Here is an 18,760-nt window from a genome sequence, read left to right as displayed (position 1 = left end):
GGCTGCTTCTGTGATTAGGCTTAGACGATATTAATGGAAGTTGTTTATCTGGCTAGCAGAGTCTTAACTTATGGTGGTCTTCTGTACTACTGCGTTGATTTTTGTCTGAGTTGAACCATTGGAATCGGAGCAGTTAGTGTTACCTAAGTACCTATAGGTTCTTCCAAGTTTCTAGGTCAATGAGTAGGCTTAGGATTAAGCAATAAATTATATGGTATGCTCTCTTAGACACATATAGTGGTTGGTATCTGAGAAAAGGGCGGTACATTTTTGCAGTTCTGCTGCTGATATTGATCTTTGTGCATGGGGACAGACGAATACGACTCTTGGACTGCCCTTGACCCCTATAGAAACCTTGCACCTACGAATAGACTTAAGGACCCTACTTAGAAGCCAAACCTTACCGACCATGATTTCAATAATTGCTACCTCGATATTACATGAAAGATCAGTAAATGTATCAAATTCATCTCTTTATCTCTAGGGTAGTCAAACTCCGAATGAATCATTGACTGTAGCTCATGCGATGGCTAAGCTCAAACCCGGCCTCTAACCCCGGCCTCTTAGACCACAAGGACCACTAAGTTAATCACGCTGGCGAATTAGAGGCAGGCCTAGCCCACAGAAACCAATGACGCAGGTCGACCGTGACCTCTACAGCGCCCGCCATCGGGGCCCCATCCAAGCTTTCCATTGTACCCGTCACCGAGCTACCTGCTACGGTTACGGCTGCTGCTGCTGCTGCTGCGCTACGACATCACCACCTGCCTCCAAGTCTGAACCTGCAACCGTTTCGGTTGCGCCTACTTTGTCGACGCGTCGTCTTTAGAGTTTCACCTCCACTTGAGTCACGTTGCTCAATTTCTAAACTTCAATTCTACAATCTATTATGATTGCTTCTCGAACATCTTAACCATCATCATCATCCCACGCTTATCGTCGCATCGTACCTGTCGTACGTCAACTTGAGAGCGATATCCACACCAGACTTCGATCGCGACCAAGTAGGCCTACGACTCCATACATATCCTCCGCCGCGTGCGGCTCCCTCACTTCGAGATGCATCAACGCATCGTGCCTCAGCTTGGAGCTGTGGCTGCGCTTCTTGCTGGCCTCGGCTTTGCTGAGCAGTATACTCCGAAACATGAAGCTGGACGATGCGCCTTCCGCGGCCACTGTGGAAAGCAGAGTTTTTTCGGCAAAGAACTTCCCTGTGTCGACAATGGTTTGGCCGAAGATCCCGACGAAGAGCTTCGTAACGAACTCGTCGAACTTTGCGGCCAAAAATGGAAGACCGGACCTGTTTGCTGTAGCCTGGATCAAGTGAGCATATCCCATGAACCTTCATGCTACCTCATACTAATATGCGATACATAGATCAAAGCACTCAAGTCCGAGCTCGGTACACCAAGTACACTCATTGGGTCTTGTCCAGCTTGCAAAGACAACTTCTTCAACCTCTTTTGTACATTCACATGTTCTCCGGACCAGTCTCTCTTTATCAATGTTACCGACTCTGCCCCCAAGAATGGCAAGAAGCTCGTAACAGAGCTCGACCAGCTCATTTCAGAGAAATATGGCTCTGGTTTCTATGACAGTTGCAAAGAAGTCAAGTTTGGCGGCGCAAACAGCAAGGCGATGGACTTGATTGGTGGTGGTGCTAAGAACTATACCGAGATGCTGAAGTTCCTTGGAGACAAGAAACCTCTCGTCGGTTCTCCTTTCCAGATCAACTTTCCGACTGATTACAGCGACCGCGACCTCCATCCATTGGACATGACACCGAAGAAATGCAATGATGAGGACCCCGATTACCGCTGCGTATGTGTCGACTGCCCTGGTGTCTGCCCGAAGCTCCCAGACGTCAAAGACTCCAAGTCTTGCAGAGTCGGTCTTTTGCCTTGCCTCTCATTTGCTTCCATCTTCGTGTATAGCGTTTTGCTGTTAACTCTGATACTCGCCGTCTTTGGCCACATCGCATATAAAAAGTATTCTCAGCATCGTGTTGAAAGGACAAGACTGTTGCATGAATCCTCGCATAGCGATGATGAAGACGAAGGTGGTCCGGTTGACACGGAGGCGATGCGTGAGCGCCCAACTAAGAGATACTGGGTCAACGACAAGTGTGACAAGGCATTCTATCAGCTCGGTCACATTGCAGCTCGATTCCCTGGGTGGTGCATCGGCCTAAGCCTGCTCTTCGTTGCCATCCTTAGTGTTGGATTGTTCCGTTTTGACCTTGAGAAGGAACCTGCCCGCCTTTGGGTGAGCCCCTCTTCTGCTGCTGCACAAGAGAAGGCCTACTTCGACAGCAACTTTGGACCCTTCTACCGTGCTGAAAAGGTCTTCCTTGTGAACGATACGGATCCCTCTGGACCAGGACCTGTTCTAACTTATGATACACTGAAATGGTGGATTGAAGTTGAGGAGAGCGTCAAGAAGATCGAAAGCCCTGTTTATGGAAAATACCTCCAGGATCTCTGCTTCAAACCTTCCAACGATGCCTGCGTTGTGCAGTCTGTTTCAGCTTACTGGCACGCCAAGGGTGGATTTGACCCCAAGTATTGGAAAGAGGACCTCCGCGCATGCGCCAAGAGCCCCGTGGATTGTCGACCAGACTTTGGGCAACCCATCGAGCCCAACATGATCTTTGGTGGTTACGACGACGATGTGGTTGACGCCCATGCTATCACTGTGACCTGGGTTGTTAACAACGCTCAAGAGGGAACTGATGCCCTTGCAAGGGCTGTTGATTGGGAAAACTCCCTCCGCGACCGATTCCTCGAGGTCCAACAAGAAGCCAAGGAGCGTGGCCTTCGCTTGTCTTTCAATACTGAGATTAGTCTCGAGCAGGAACTTAACAAGTCGACCAACACAGACGCAAAGATTATCGTCATCAGTTACATCGTCATGTTCGTTTACGCTTGCATGGCGCTTGGAACTCCCCTCAAGCATATCTTCCGCAATCCTGCTGTGCTTTTAGTTGAATCCAAGGTAACGCTTGGTCTCGTGGGAATTCTTATTGTCCTCATGTCGATTGCTGCTTCTATTGGGTTCTTCTCATGGGTTGGTCTAAAAGCTACACTCATCATTGTTGAAGTAATTCCCTTTATTGTTCTGGCTGTTGGCGTGGACAACATTTTCCTGATTGTCCATGAACTCGAGAGAGTTAATGTCAGCTTTCCTGACCAAATGGTTGAGGAGCGAGTTGCAAGAGCCCTGGGCCGTATGGGACCCTCCATTCTCTTCTCTGCTCTCACAGAAACCGTCGCATTTGCTCTCGGCACCGCCGTTGGCATGCCAGCTGTTAGGAATTTCGCTGCTTACGCTGCGGGTGCTGTCCTGGTCAACGCCGTACTTCAAATGACCATGTTCGTCTCCTTCCTTTCCCTTAACCAGATGCGGGTTGAAGACCATCGTTGTGAACTGTGGCCCTGGTGGCAGATCACTAAGGCTAGAATCCACCTTAATGGGGCCAACAGTTTTGCTCAGGGAGGTAGCCGTGGCTCAGACATGGCCGAAGAGAGCTTGCTGCAGGTCTTCATCAAGAACACATATGCTCCACGACTTCTTGGCAAGAAGGTCAAGCTTGCTGTTGTCACAATTTTCCTTGGGCTCTTTGCAGGTGGACTGGCACTTTTGCCCAAGATCCAACTCGGCCTTGATCAGCGAGTTGCTATCCCTGATGGTTCTTACCTGATCCCCTACTTTAATGACTTATACGAGTATCTGGAGACAGGACCCCCAGTGTATTTCGTGACCCGCGAAGTTGATGCCTCCAAGCGAGAACAGCAGCAAGAGATTTGCTCGAGATTCACGACTTGCCAGGACCTTTCCCTTACGAACACACTTGAGCTCGAACGACAGAGATCAGATATTTCTTATATCTCTTCACCTGCCGCCAGTTGGATTGACGACTTCTTCCTCTGGTTGAATCCCATTTATGACCAGTGCTGTGTGGAGCATGGCCAAACCTGCTTTGCTGATCGCAAGCCAGCTTGGAATACCACACTCTACGGCATGCCTGAGGATGAAGAATTCATTCATTATCTCAAGAAGTTCCTTTCAAGTCCTACTGGCGATGAATGCCCTCTCGCTGGCCAGGCTGCGTATGGCCAGGCTGTTGTTCTTAATGATAAAGGCAACCATGTCAAGTCCACACACTTCAGAACCCTGCATACTCCTCTGAGAAGCCAGGAAGATTTTATCGCTGCATACTCTGCGGCTCGCCGCATCGCTTCCGATATCAAAGACAGAACAGGCGCGGATGTTTTCCCCTACAGCGTCTTCTACATCTTCTTTGACCAATATCTTAGCATTGTACCGTTAACAGCTGTATTGTTGTGTGCCGCTATTGGCATAATCTTTGCTGTTGCGACCGTCCTCTTGGGTTCGTTGCTTACGGCAGCTGTGGTCTCTATCACAGTTGTGATGAGCGTTGTAGACATCATGGGTAGCATGGCGCTGTTCAACGTGTCTCTGAACGCTGTTTCTCTGGTCAACCTCATCATTTGCGTCGGTATCTCTGTTGAGTTCTGTGCTCATATCGCCCGCGCGTTCATGTATCCTTCCCGCACAGTGATGGAAGGCAATAGCAATGCCTTCCGTGGTCGCGATGCCCGGGCTTGGACTGCTCTTGTTAACGTCGGAGGATCTGTCTTTTCGGGCATCACCGTCACGAAGCTTCTGGGTGTCTCTGTACTCGCCTTCACGCGATCAAAGATCTTCGAGATCTATTACTTCCGAGTTTGGCTGTCTCTTGTCATTTTCGCCGCCCTCCATGCCCTAGTCTTTTTGCCCGTTGCGCTAAGCATTGCTGGAGGTCAGGGCTATGTCGACCCAGAGAGTGAAGGAACTGCTGCACAAGACTTGACCGATAGGAGATGGCGAGCTATTAGGATTAATGATAACAGTGACTCGGAGGAAGAGTCTTAGTATGAGCGCCTCTTTATGCGACCCAGAATTTCGACAGGCCCTCAAAGTGCGGAAAGCTCTACACAGAGCAAGGCAAGGAACACCGCATTACCAACTGTCCGAGAACAAGATGAAGAGGAGGAAGAAGAAGGACAAGAAAGCAACGGAGGACCCTCTGGAAGTTCCGGATCTAGGCCATCTGTGGAGCAGCGACCTCACAACGACGGAAGACGCAACACGACTTAAACGATCTATTTTATGAACAATTTTGGAATCACCAAGATCAGAGAGTCGTATGCTTAGAACTAGGTGCTTGTCTTGAAGTTGTCCCACATGCCAAAATGCGAGCGCAAAGATTAATGGAACACTCGTGCTTGACATCTTAAAGCGTACTAAGGGCTTGTACTTGAGGCCTTGGTTTCATTGTTGGGTAGAGTCAGCGAATGGGTGAATTAACATACAAACACGGTGCATTGTCTTCTGGGTGTTTAAAGGCGTTGTCGTTATTGGTTTCATGTAGATGGTAACAGGCTCTACAGCGACCAGAACAGTTTTTCTATATAAAAATTAATACAAGCGTTTCATGAAATTGCCTATTAGCCCAATAACACGAGCCACCTTGGCATCCCATGCGACATGTCTTGGTCTCATGACAACTATTCAATAGATAAGTATCATTTTCTAGTTTCCAGTGGCCTTATTGATAGTTTTGAGTTGCTCTCGTTCTTTTTGAGTGTAGCTATGGCTATTTACTTTGACTACGAATAGTTATAAAACCTCATTACTAGAATTCGATAATTGTTGGAGCCATCCTTGGATGTAGGACCAAAGACTTTGTTTGAATCAGGGGCGAAACGATCTTTAAGTAGCCCAAGCGTCTTGGTCACTAGAATGGGGGAAAAAAGGCCTTAATAATGAGAGCTGGATGGTTATGCCTATAACATTGGAATTTACTGGTGAGAACATGATTTGGGTCGCACTCTGTCATGAATTATATATCAAAAAACTGTTATTCTGCTTCTGCCCATAGCAATGAGTCGAGATATATACTTGAAACCGCCCAAAAAGATATATTCCTTGGTATGAAGAAGACACGGGCTTCTTATCCAACTCTCCTCAAGTGACCCATTCGCTAAGTCCTTATCACGACTTTATGATCGATGATAATTGAAAAAAAGCGCAACCCTATTGCCATGATCTCTAGGGATGATGCAATAGGCTTTATCTAGAAGAAGGCTGGCATGCTCTACTCGCTTGGTTGTGAACAATAGCCTGCAGGTCGCCCCAACGGGCTCTCAAGCTCAGCAAAGTAGTCTTAACAGGAGAGCTGAAGCCGGCTGTTGCCTCAACGGGCTGCATGCTTGTTAGAAAGGAGTGTTGTAAATGTGAGTGTGAGTGAAAACTTACAGGGGAAATGGTCTTGGCTGTGTCCTGTTCTTGTTCCTCAACCTCTTCGGTCTCAACCAACATTTCAATACAGTTGCAAATTCCGTTGTCAGGAGTTGTATCAGGAGGCTGAGACGGGGGAGGGGGAGGACCGGAAGTTAAGGGAGGGGGAGTAGGTGGGGGAGTGAGCAGCCCAAGGATAATATGTGCAGTGGAGGAACATCCATTGGATCGATGCTCTGGTTGCTGATCTGGCTGTTGTCCTGGTGGTTGCTGGTCAGACTTTACATGTCTACGAATAATGATCATCATCAACTTACCTGTCGTTGACATATTGGGAGTTGGTTGGGGTAAAAGCAGAGAAGCCTTGATAGAGTGAGTATGTGTAAGTGTAACTGGTAGCGACGAATATGAGAACTGATGGATCTTTAAAAGATGGAAGAGAAAAGACAATTAAGATGCGATATCATGTCTTTATGTAGACAGAAATAGAGATTTAATATTCACCAACAACAGAACGACCTCCTTTGTTGCCTCAACATATATGCCTCTTATTAACATGAGAGAATGAAAGTGTGACGATATAAAACTTTCATAATTTCAATTCTATTTTTATTTCACTATCATGTCGAATCCATTGAGCTGCCCGACCGCCGAATCAGGCTCTAGAAAAAAAAAACAGCTCAACTCAAAAACAGAAAGTATATACACCACTGCCTCAGGCAGGCGGCAAAAAGGATGCAAAGAGACCCCCTTGGATCATGGCATACATACTGATAAACATGATTATCCCATAACCCAAATTCTGTCTTTGCCTATCCATGAGGCATGAAGCGACCCACCAATACCACACGGGGTAGGCGGATGATATACGACTGATGATCTGGACGTGATAGTTTGTGATAGCCAAGACGGCGAGAAGAGTTTGCACAGCAGCTAGAGTTCTTACGAGCACCCTGCACTGTTCGTCTGTGCCAGAAATCATGGCTCGAAGACCTCGGGAAGGTTCTCGCATGACCTCTGTTCCTGATTTGATGAGAATTGTGAGCATGGGAGCTGCAAGGAGGAAGAGAGGAATTTGGTTGGGTGTCCAGTATCTGAGGAAGCCAACGTTCCTGTTTATGTTAGTTGACACTATTTAATTTGCTTCTGATAACATACCAGTATTCTTTTTGGACAAATGTGTAGATACTTGGGAGAGGGCGTGTACACCAAGGGCGTTGTTCTCCATTATCCTGGACATTGCAATACCTCATCCACGCCAGAATCTGAGGCGCAACAAAACCAACTGCAACGAACAGCCCGCCAATAATAGGTGCAACTAGCCTTAGAGCTTTGGAGAAGGTGAACCCGCCAAGAAGTGCTGTGAGGCCTTTGATAGCTTCCACCGCAAAGAGAACACCACCAAAGAGTCCATTGCTTCGAAAGATACAGGAAACCCCATATAACAGCCCTGCTCCAATGACGGAAATATTGCGCCTCAGCGAGTCGGGGCTGGCTTTCAGACTCAAAGCAAAAAGAAGATTGCCAACAAAGGACAAGCATGCAAATGTGCTCTCCGCATACGGTGCTGAAAGGAAGAGGCCGCCAGGTGAAAGAATATGCACGGCCGCAGCCAAATATGCAAGTTTCCGATCATTGCATAGCACAATAGTGAGCTGGTACAGCGATAGAACAGCAATAATGTGAGAAACGTGTGAGATGGCAATCGCAATAATGGCATCCCAGCCCTCAAGTCCAAATAACTCATTAATGCCACGTACAACGGCTGGCAGTCCAATGCCAAACGCCCACTCCTGCTCATACACTTTGCCCTTCACCGCATCATGCATAAAATACAGCGCGTCCCATCTCGTCAGACGAGTAGCGAGAGCAGGAACAGGTGTTGCTGGGCCATGGACGATGTTGAAGAAGAGAGATGTTGAAGTATCGTAGTCTGGGCCTACAGACGCGCCGAGAGCGATGGCGAGGAGAAGACCCTTCCAAGCAGTGAAGGCGGCTATTAGAGAAGATATTGGGTTTGTTTCGTGGTTAAGGAGACCCATTTTGAGTAGAGGGTTGAATGAGCGTGTGAAGTTGGCGATGTGAGGTTAAGCTGAAGGGGTGCGTTACGTGGGGCAGAATATAGTGACACGTTCGCTAACGAGACCTTATAGAAGTGGTGAGATCAACACAGCACAACGAATGGCTTATGTGTGTGAGAAGACCAGGGAACAATTTTGACTGAGAAATTCAATATTTAAGATTCAATATTGTAAGAAAACGAAATAGTAAGAAACATTATTGCCCGGTGGCCTTTTAACTCATCTCATTCACTGGCAAGGTCTGTCACTTCTCATAGGCCTTCATCAATCCATCAATCCATCAACCAACCTCACTTAACCACATATGCACACTCAATTAATATCAACATCAACAAAAATGTCAGCAGAAAATGCTACAAGAAATTTGTCTCGCCCCAGACCAGGAGAATTTCCATCACTGGTAACCATTCCTCCTCTTGCCTCACCTCATAAACTCACAATCATCGTCCTTCACGGCCGTGGCTTCAACGCACAGAAGTTCCACTCACCACTTCTTGCATCTCCTTCTCCCGATCCATCAGTATCGTTTCGCCAATCACTTCCGCATGCTCGCTTCGTGTTCCCGACAGCGCCTCTAGCGCGGGCGACGAAGTATCGCCGTTCACTTATTCACCAATGGTATGAAGGAACTGGTGACTGGGAGCCCGAGGCGCGTGGGAACATGCGACCAAGTATTGAGTACATCCATAAGTTATTGGAAGATGAGATAGAAAGATTGAGGGGGGATGCAGGAAAAGTAGTGTTGATTGGTTTCAGTCAAGGCGGTGCAATGGCGTTGATGAGTTGGTTGCTTTGGGAGGGATCGTCTTTTAAACGAAACCGGTGGTTTCTCTTTTATATATCAAGCCGAGGCGCTTGAAGAGGCTAAAGCAGGTCCTGGATAAGAAGCGCTCGGACAAAATCACAGGCAAGAGGGCACCCAATGATTTAATTGACGGATTTATGTATTTTGTATACCCCCTAGCAAAGGGCAATCGACGAGCTTCGTGAAGAGGCAGAGCTTAGCCCTGCACCACTAATGACCTGTTTCCCTTTCCTGAACACTTCCGTGTTCATGGGACATGGTAAAAAAGACGAGGATGTTGAGTATTGTCACGGACTAAGCGCTGCCAAATGCTTGGAGCGCATGGGAGTAGAAGTCGAGTTAAAGACTTACCCAGACTTGGAGCATTGGTACTGTCCTGGAGAACTCGGAGATATAATACAATTCATAAATCAACAGCTAGGCTTATAAACAATTAACATCATAGAGAGGCCTGTTAGATTTAATAACTCATAAATTCATGATATTCCGCTTATGGAGGCATTTCAGATACACAACACCAGGTCCTTTTATCCAACCCTTTTCAACCACCCATTAAATCTTCTCACCATCGAGAATAACCTTGGCCTCATCTGAAGTCCACCAACTCACACCCTTCTCACCAGGGTAGCTAAATCGATCCATGCTCTCAGGCTTCATCTCAACACTGTATCCAGGCTCCACAGGGGTGGTGTAGTAACCGTCCTTGATAACAGATGGGTGGAAGAAGTGCTCGTGGAGGTGGTCCACATACTCAAGAACAGACAGCTTTCCAGAGACAACAACGTAGTCGATGGTGCTCAGGTGCTGTGTGTACTCAGGAAGACCAACACCACCGGAGTGAGGAACAATAGGCACACCAAACTTCTTGGCCATGAGGAGGACAGCAAGGACCTCGTTGACACCGCCCATACGGCAGGCGTCGATCTGACACACATCGATGGCACCGGTCTGGAGGAGTTGCTTGAAGATAACACGGTTCTGGCACATCTCACCAGTAGCGACACCAATGCCATAAGGCTTAAGGGCATCGCGAACGGCCTTGTGACCGAGGACATCATCGGGGGATGTAGGCTCCTCGATGAACCAAGGCTTGAAGTCGGCGAGCTGCTTCATGTACTCAATGGCCTCAGGAACAGACCAAACCTGGTTGGCATCTGTCATGAGAACATTGCCCTTGTCATAACCAATGACTTCACGAGCAATACCCAGACGCTTGCGGTCGCGCTCAATGTCACCACCGACCTTGACCTTGAAGTGTCTGTATCCAGCGTTGAGAGTCTCCTGAAGCAGACTCTTCATCTTATCCTCCCCGTATCCAAGCCAGCCAGCGCTCGTTGTGTAAGCGGGCACAGCGCGGTTGTTAAGAGCCTCTTCGAGACGCTTGGCCTTGGTAGGCTCCTGCTCCTTAAGCATAGCGACAGCCTCCTCGGGGGTGATAGCATCGGTGATGTAACGGAAGTCAATGCAGCTGACGAACTCCTCAGGGCTCATGTCAGCGACGATGCGCCAGACGGGCTTGTTGAGGGTCTTGGCCCAGAGATCCCAGACAGCGTTGACGACGGCACCGAGAGCCAGGTGGATGACACCCTTCTCGGGACCGATCCATCGGAGCTGACTGTCGTTGACGAGATGTCGCCATGTCTGGCCCCAGTTTGCGACGAGGGAGGAGAGGGTCCTGCCCTTGAGACGCTCGGCGACGTGGTTGATGGCAGCGCAGACGATGTCGTTTCCACGGCCGATAGTGAAGGTCTATACCAAGTCAGTCAGCTACGATTGAGATGGCCTCTGAAGGAATTGAGTACTGACCATTCCGTGGCCGGTGTATTCAGAGTCTGTCTCGAGGATGCAGTAGGCGGAGGAATAGTTGCCAGCAGCGTTCATGGCATCGGAGCCAGTTCCGTCGAGAGAAGTAGGAAAGCGAACATCTCGAGTCTTCCAGCCGGTAATTGTGATTTCACCCATGATTGCGGTTTATTTTGTAGATTCGTAAGGCAATTGTTGAAGTTATCGAGTATGAGAGAGCTCAGTGAAGCATGAGGGACACACTTAAGGTGGGGTGAGCTCCGAACGCGGGGGAGGGGGAGGTTTCAATAGTGAGGAGTTATGATGAGAAGATCACGACGAGGAAGAAGAAGAAATATAAAGTCGTCAAGATTATAATGAATCAATTGAGGCTAAATAGAGACACAGGCCGGGAACGTCATGTTTTATAGCTTCTCCCTTTCGCTGGTCCCTTTTTTCACTCCTCCCACAGACTCTCTCATGAGACCTCATCCATTGTCACGATGTGGGGTAAAAGAAGAGTCGAGATGCCATGACGACCAATTCTTCTGCGTCTGATTGATGGAATAACGGGACCCGCTCACTGGAAACCCCCATGAAAGTGAATTTGTATATCATGAGAAGCTATCCGCCGGCATGTTCTTGCCGATAAATATGCTTGGGTTTGGGTTTGGAGAGGGGAGAGTTGTTGATTTGGGGGTGGGTTTGGGGGGAGCATTTGTTAAGAGGATATCATCAAGGACTTGATCTACAGATAAGGTCTTGGTGTTGTAAGAAGTACTCATGGTTCAGCGCCTAAGAGCAGTAGACCCCCGCGACCCGCCCCCGCGCAGTAATTGACCTGGTATGAACGGTCTCGGTCTTCCCCCCGCAGGCAGAATATCCATTATAAAGAGCACGTAGCTATAGGCACTAAGGTATTCAATGTGCTCCATCTCTCCTAGTGGAAATGAGACTGGCTTGAGGGGAAAATAAACCTCGTGACTGAAGTTTATGCTAATGGAAGTTTTAGTGCCTCGCCAAAAAAAAAAAAAAAAAAAAAAATTCCATTTAAATTATTATCCGATGTTGAGTTTTGACCCCACGATGTGTCCCCGCGATCCGATCCAAGTACCCCTCACTAACATGGGATCCAATGCGCACAGAGAAAGTCTGTTAACAAGTCAGTTCAACTAAAAGCATTAACTGAATTCCTTAAATTCGTTAAAAATACCCGACGGATAATTAAGCTTCTTTAAAATGATAACTATGGTCTTTTTGAGATTTCAGAAATCCCTCTTATATCATACCATGTCTTGACCGTTTCTTCAATGGGCACGAGAACCATTTCACTTCCCCAACCACCTGAGTAAATTAACTGCATACAGTATCCGTCACCGTCTGCTGAACATACAGACACTGTATTTCTTTGACTTTTGACTCGGAAGAAGCCTTCTCTCGTTTATCCCGTCGTAAAGACAGAGGTTCTTCATAAAAGGAACCGCCGACGGCCTTATTCTACTCCCTAACGCTCAGTGTCTTTTTGATCAATGACGATTAGGATATTCAAGACCGAAGAGAAACATTTGCGTTCACGACAAATTATTGTCGAAAAAAAGTGTGCGAAGAGAGGCAGCCGGCTTCTACCACAGCCAGCACCCTCATGCATATCTAACTCGCGTACATGAACTTACTCACAATGACATTGCCACAACTGATGGGATGGCTTCAGAATAACAGCCCATCGACAAGAGACACGTCTTTTTAACCCCTCATAATGAGTAAATGGGCTCAGACCTCAGTAAGGGTCTTTGATCGATACAATACGATAGAGGCACACATGACATGACATCAGCTCAAGCTGGATTCAATCACACGCGACGCGGCAGGGCCATACGGATAACAACCGTTTTGGCACTAGGAAGTAGCCTAGTGCGAAGCCTGAGCCTGTGAGGGTGTTGCGGCAGCTGTAAGGCGTTTCTACAGCGCACTCAAGTATGTCTGTCAGTCGGGTCGGGTGACAGGGCCAGACAGGGAAGGGTCCTGATTATCAGTTGCTGGTGTGGGCTTCACCGCTGCAGAGGTGGGTGGTCCGAGGTTGTTCTCGTCAGATTCTGGAAGAGTTAGAGTCGAGAGGGTGAATCTTGTTTTGGTGCCAACGACCACAATGATCAAGTTGAGTACCGCGGATCAGTTTCCTTTAAGAGGATACAGTACACCCTCGTCTCGGTTACCAGCTGTAGCTGTATCTTTCCGGGTCATCCAATGCCTGTAGTCCAGCCCTGTCAAGCCTGTTGGAGTCTGTTCTGTTCCTGTTGATGCCAGAAAAGTTGCAGGTTGCAGGTTGCAGAATCCCAGTTTTTGATCATCCCTGCCTATCCCCAACCCTTTTTTCTTCCCTTCGACCCATGACGTGGAGTATCCCATCCACCTCGTGGTGCTCTTGATTGGACTTCCACTCTAACCTGCAGCTTGGAAGCCACTTTGGGCCAGGGAAGCGGTAAGGCCTTGACTGTGTCTCTCGGCTTTACTACGTACATAATTACGACTGACTTACCTTACCTTGACTGAACTCTCTCTGCCTGTCTTGTCTGCTGCAGCTTGCACGATTTCGCATTTGCTTTTTCCTACTACACATCTTCGTCATATAACATACCTCACATATCTCTCCCATGTTTGTCTTCCATGGCTGCGAAATCCCCAGAATTCACCAACCAACGTGACCAATATCAACTAAGATACGCATAACACACGAGTTTTAATTCACCTCAAATTCTCACCCAAGCGCCCTTGACGACGATCCACGCTTATCACTCACCTTGCATTTTAAATGCTACATCCTGAAACCGCGGCTCTCAACATCAATTTTCACCGCCCGTCATGGAGAACACTCTCTCACGAAGTCACAGTTTGAAGCCTCCCAGGCGCAAACTCCAAAAACCTGACCCGAAACTCAAAAGCCTCAACAAAGCTAAGCGCGGTTCTACCGACTCGACCATGTCTAGCCTCAGCCCTCAGAGCAGTATGTCTTCACCGTCGCAACGACAAATTCAGAACGGCGCTCCCGATTTGAGCGATTCAAAATGGGATCATTATCTTCGACCAAAGACCGTTTTTGTGCCCTCATTTTCAGAGCCGGAGGACCATCTTCAGCCAGAGATCAATTCACCATATGAACCGCCTCAGCAACAGCACCATCAGTACCAACACGAACCTGAATCCGAGCCACCGAGGGCGTTCTTCAGTCCTCCGCCACGGAGACAATCTTCTCAGCGCCAAATCCCAGAATTTCACCATTTGACCCTCCAGGATCATCATGCGCGGCCATCATTGGACAGCTCTTCTCTCCCTTCGACCGCATCAACTACCTCGACATCATCTATCATGCGACGCCAGGCCAAGACACCAGTCTTTCGAATAGGACAACTAGAGCAACATGCACTTGCGCGCAAGGCGAAGGATGTGCCAGAGAAGACGTCAAGCGTTGAATTGATCGCTGATCAGTATAACGCTGTTCTTGAGTCGAGAGATGGCCCACCAGCGCTGGACTCACAGTTACCATCACGAGCATCGACATATTCATTCGACGACACCCCTCTTCAGATATCTCCCCACGGAGCCAAGCGACAAACTTTACGGTCATCAAATACGTATTCATCTATGACGGCTATACCCCGTCAGCTGAGACCCAGACTCAGGTCAGCAGCGACTCACGATACGAATGTGGCTGCCGTTGAAGGAGACACTATTTACTTCAAGCCATATTCATTCTCACCACCACCATCTCCCGATCAGACCCCCGGAACACCACGAGGTTCTTGGACAGATGAATTTCGACCACCTTCATCATCAGGGCACTCATTCCAGGAAAACATCAGCCTTCAAATAGCGCTCGATCTACTCACTAGCGAACTATCATCGGTTGTGTCAGGCCGACCACAGCGAAACGGACAAGATACTGCAGCACTGCAGGTTTGGGTTATGATCGAGGCGTACGAGAGACTACGCGATCAACTAACACGGCAACAATCATCAAACGCAGAGGCACAAAAAGTGGCAACCATGTTCGACTGCTGGTTGGCCTCCCTTTACTCGATCCATTCCTCCCTCACAGAGAGCACACTGCCCAGTCCCACAGAATATGCAGGACTAGAAGAAGATTTGGATTAGACTTGAGACAGACATGATGTACACGAGGACATGTGTACGCAAATAACGAACATTATGGTAACTGGCGTTATGGGCGCGGCCAGAGGGAATAACCTGGCATTGGTTAGGATAGGATAGGATAGGATAGGACAGGACAGGGCAAAAGCGGCTGGAGCTGCGGATAGGATTGGATGGGAGATACCTGGAGGAACTTGTTTTTTTTAGTTACTGCACTTTGAATTTACCTTGATCAATGAGTTTGATGCTTATCATTGCATGTGAGTGAGTTGTGATTGAAGACCATCAGCACTGCCACGTTGAAAAGTGTAGATCATTGAGCTAAGAACAGGAACCAGGAGCCAAGGGTTAAAAATATATTTCATGATGATCTTGACGTTTGGGTTGTATTAAGTTGATTGTGGCAAGTTGACGATGCTGAATTGAGAACCGGATTGTTGAAAGGAGTAAATGATCTTCCAGGCGTACGCGGACACATTTACAGGTATCGATACCTCGATGATAATGGTAACTACCTACCTAGAGCTTCGAATATAGTATAAGGCCAATCCATTAAGAATTGGCTTAGCTAGTAAGTGGGCTATACTTCGCTTGTGCTGAGTTAGGTAGGTAAACTTTATCAACGGCTGTGTGATTTGATTGAATGACGTAGATGCACTTTTACACTGCAAAGAGAAAGGCTTTAGCATCCTTATCCTAGGAAGATATTGATGGAATTAATCAATAATAACGCTGTAGAGATTCAGCATACTGAGACGCAAAAGATAGAGAAGAAAAGACGTAGGATCTATAGGGGAAGAATGTTCATTATCTAGCAGACTGAAAGAGTACCTATTAGGAGTGACGACCCACCCTTGCTCAACTCGACTTACGCGATGCGTGCACTGCCATCATCTTTCAAAAAGCACCTAACGAGAAGCTAGCAACGTGACCGACCAGTTTCACTACGCCGCTTCAATAATACATCATGGACGACGACTACGGTGCAGACGACGAGCTCCTGGCCGCTATGGCCGCAGCTGATCCCACGCCTGCCGCACGATCAGTTCAACAACCCACGCCTACAAGAATCCAACAACCTACACCCCAACGTCTAGATAAAGCACCGCCAGCTGCCTCCAGCGCGGGAAAGGTTGTTCAACCAACACCACAGGCTCTACCTCAGAAGCAGTCTGGTTCAACTATCCTGGTATCTCCGCGCCAGCGAGGAAATCCTGTTCTTACGAGCATTCGATCAATGCCATGGGAGTATAGCGATATTCCAGCTGACTATGTTCTGGGATTGGGTACTTGCGCTCTGTTCCTGAGGTAGCTTTGCGCATCTGTTTATGTGTTATCTTGATACTGACCCTTTTTTAGTCTCAAGTACCATCGTCTGCATCCCGAATACATCTATACACGAATCCGTAACCTTCAAGGCAAATACAACCTGCGCATCCTCCTCACCATGGTCGACATTCCCAACCACGAAGCCTCCTTGAAAGAACTATCAAAGACATCACTCGTCAACAATGTCACCCTTATCCTCTGCTGGTCCGCCGCTGAAGCCGCACGCTATATCGAGTTATACAAGAGCTACGAGAATGCTACATTTGGTGCGATCCGTGGCCAACAACCGTCCAGCTATGGTGAGAAGCTGGTAGAGTTCGTCACAGTGCCGAGAAGTCTGAACAAATCAGATGCGGTCGCTGTAGTGAGCAATTTCGGCAGTTTAAAAAATGCAATCAATGCTGATGCAGAACAACTCGGTATGCTAAATGGATGGGGAGGTGTTAAAGTCAAGAGGTGGCAGTCTGCAGTCGAAGAGCCATTCAGAGTGAAAAAGGCTGCCAAGAGAGGCGCAAAGGCCTCGGAACGATCAGCAAGACTTGACCAGGCTTTACCTCTTTCGCGGGTCCCTCTACGAGATATGCCATCTGCTGCATCATCTTCGCGACAATCTCCCGCCAAAGACACACCTTCTGCAGAAAAGACAAATGAGCCCGCATCCAAGCAATTCCAGTTTATGGACAACACTGATGATGAAGACGATGAAGAGGCCATGCTTGCAGCTGCTATCGAGGCATCGAAGAAGACTGCCCAGACAGAAGAGGCCACCCGTGCGAGCCAGACAGATAAGGACGAGCAGCTCAGTGGAGGTATTGCTGCTGCATTGGCAAGACTGCGAGAGAATGATTGAACGATTTTACTCTACTCTCATTAGAATTCTTGTTGCCCAAGTGCCTGATTCCCGAACCCCGAGGCTGACTTGGTTTGGTACCACACTATACTCTACATAAAGCCAACCAACTGCAGTTCAATATCACGCCAGAAAGGCATACCAACTCCTGGATTGCTCACGATTGTCTCCTGCCAAGAAGAGCTGAATAGTCTATTCGGACAAAGAGTCATCAATGGCAGCATAGAAATCTCTAGGCTGGGGAATATACTTTGACCTTATGGGAGTGTGACAATTCCAGGGCGATTACGAGCATCTGCTCAAGAGATTGGACAACGAACATCATCTGGGTAAACAATCTAAGGTGGCGTTGAGCCATCTGATTCATGGAACGAGTAGCTCTCGATTCTGCTAAGATTTACCCCGGATATCTGAGTCCTGCAACACAGCCAGCGCCAATCGATAGCTCCTCCATAACTTATGATCATGAAAGTTGGCATATAAATGAGGTCGCCACGAGAAATTAGGCTACATGTATAATAGGACAGTGGGAACATGATATATCATACAGCCTCACTCACCTCAACTTTCTATATACATACATCAACCGATCTGGCTTTATGGCGTTCTTCGTGCACCGAAGCTTTGAACCAACTCTAGGCCTGCTGTCATTATTGATTTGTTCATAGACGTCACTGTTAACAACATATCATCCACCACTTGGAACACATAGATCACATATCAGGCGAACCTTAGGGTTATATCGAAGCTTGTATTATTCAATTCGGTTCAGAGTTGAGAATATCATCCGTATAGCTATCATTTCTCGTCAATTGACTTCAGGTCGTAAATCTGGACCTCGAGTCATGCTCGAGTTGTATGCTTAGGCACCTCCATCACGCTTAGCATACTCCTCCTCCATGGCCTCCTCATAAAGTCGATCGGCCTCTTTCTCCTCTTCAGTCTTGGGCCTTGTCACGCCTGCACCAGTGTTTGCGCCTGCACCGGTAGCAACGCCAGTGCTGTGATTCTGTTCTTGTTGCGGGGTTTGAGGAGAAGTGGTTGTTGCTGGCTCTGAGAAAGCAGGGAGACCCATGATGTTTGATTGCGAAGGCTTAGTGTTTTGTGGTGGGTCAGAAGAGAAAAGAAGTCTCGAAACGTATAAAAATTGTGTCTTTTGAAGCTTTTGATGAGACTTGTAGTTGTCACGATGAATATAAACGAGTCTCTTATACTTGATGTGGCAATAGTGTGGCGAGTGAGGTACGTCACCTGTGGCTCGTGCTACCGTGGAACCAGCAGCAAGGAATGACCTCTCACACGAGAAAGAACTGAGGATCAATTCCAGACTTTTTGGTTGAGCTCCGTTTTGACCCCGTTGCGACAAGCCAGGAGGAGCTGGTTTAGGCTGACAGTTTATCGTTGTCAGAGTAAAGCTTTGATTGGACACTCAGTGCGAACTCGGGCCATTGTCGATCAGGGTCT

The 18,760-nt window shown here is 47.9% G+C and overlaps 8 protein-coding genes across 8 annotated transcripts; 3 read left to right on the top strand and 5 right to left on the bottom strand.

Annotated features, from left to right (window-relative positions):
* Positions 1-1,059: 1,059 nt before the first annotated feature.
* Positions 1,060-5,176, top strand: FOXG_05987 (uncharacterized protein; the record flags this gene model as incomplete). Its single annotated transcript, XM_018384481.1, has 3 exons — positions 1,060-1,323; positions 1,378-4,846; positions 4,962-5,176. The coding sequence occupies 3 exons, from the start codon at positions 1,060-1,062 to the stop codon at positions 5,174-5,176; spliced, it is 3,948 nt and encodes a 1,315-aa protein (XP_018241569.1).
* A 959-nt stretch (positions 5,177-6,135) lies between these two features.
* Positions 6,136-6,633, bottom strand: FOXG_05986 (uncharacterized protein; the record flags this gene model as incomplete). The annotated part of the gene is made up of 2 exons (XM_018384480.1): positions 6,136-6,267; positions 6,322-6,633. 2 exons carry the CDS (start codon positions 6,631-6,633, stop codon positions 6,136-6,138), a joined length of 444 nt encoding a protein of 147 aa, XP_018241568.1.
* Positions 6,634-6,910: 277 nt separating this feature from the next.
* FOXG_05985 (GPI mannosyltransferase 2) lies at positions 6,911-8,402 on the bottom strand. The gene is made up of 2 exons (XM_018384479.1): positions 7,462-8,402; positions 6,911-7,415 (listed from the first exon to the last, which is right to left on the bottom strand). The coding sequence occupies exons 1-2, from the start codon at positions 8,343-8,345 to the stop codon at positions 7,019-7,021; spliced, it is 1,281 nt and encodes a 426-aa protein (XP_018241567.1). The 5' UTR covers positions 8,346-8,402; the 3' UTR covers positions 6,911-7,018.
* Positions 8,403-9,573: 1,171 nt separating this feature from the next.
* Positions 9,574-11,456, bottom strand: FOXG_05984 (mandelate racemase). Its single transcript, XM_018384478.1, has 2 exons — positions 10,996-11,456; positions 9,574-10,938 (listed from the first exon to the last, which is right to left on the bottom strand). The coding sequence occupies exons 1-2, from the start codon at positions 11,149-11,151 to the stop codon at positions 9,742-9,744; spliced, it is 1,353 nt and encodes a 450-aa protein (XP_018241566.1). The 5' UTR covers positions 11,152-11,456; the 3' UTR covers positions 9,574-9,741.
* A 938-nt stretch (positions 11,457-12,394) lies between these two features.
* FOXG_05983 (uncharacterized protein) lies at positions 12,395-15,357 on the top strand. Its single transcript, XM_018384477.1, has one exon. It carries the CDS (start codon positions 13,831-13,833, stop codon positions 15,118-15,120), a length of 1,290 nt encoding a protein of 429 aa, XP_018241564.1. The 5' UTR covers positions 12,395-13,830; the 3' UTR covers positions 15,121-15,357.
* Positions 13,411-13,624, bottom strand: FOXG_19154 (uncharacterized protein; the record flags this gene model as incomplete). The annotated part of the gene is made up of 3 exons (XM_018399337.1): positions 13,411-13,480; positions 13,508-13,580; positions 13,612-13,624. The coding sequence occupies 3 exons, from the start codon at positions 13,622-13,624 to the stop codon at positions 13,411-13,413; spliced, it is 156 nt and encodes a 51-aa protein (XP_018241565.1).
* Positions 15,358-15,961: 604 nt separating the features above from the next.
* On the top strand, positions 15,962-18,658 carry FOXG_05982 (DNA excision repair protein ERCC-1). The gene is made up of 2 exons (XM_018384476.1): positions 15,962-16,425; positions 16,477-18,658. Exons 1-2 carry the CDS (start codon positions 16,085-16,087, stop codon positions 17,294-17,296), a joined length of 1,161 nt encoding a protein of 386 aa, XP_018241563.1. The 5' UTR covers positions 15,962-16,084; the 3' UTR covers positions 17,297-18,658.
* Positions 18,020-18,745, bottom strand: FOXG_19153 (uncharacterized protein; the record flags this gene model as incomplete). The annotated part of the gene is made up of 2 exons (XM_018399336.1): positions 18,020-18,683; positions 18,737-18,745. The coding sequence occupies 2 exons, from the start codon at positions 18,743-18,745 to the stop codon at positions 18,159-18,161; spliced, it is 534 nt and encodes a 177-aa protein (XP_018241562.1). The 3' UTR covers positions 18,020-18,158.
* Positions 18,746-18,760: the final 15 nt, after the last annotated feature.

This window comes from Fusarium oxysporum, chromosome 2 (genome assembly GCF_000149955.1).
Source record: "Fusarium oxysporum f. sp. lycopersici 4287 chromosome 2, whole genome shotgun sequence".
Classification (NCBI taxonomy): Eukaryota; Fungi; Ascomycota; class Sordariomycetes; order Hypocreales; family Nectriaceae; genus Fusarium; species Fusarium oxysporum.
This window is presented reverse-complemented; position numbering and strand designations above follow the sequence as displayed.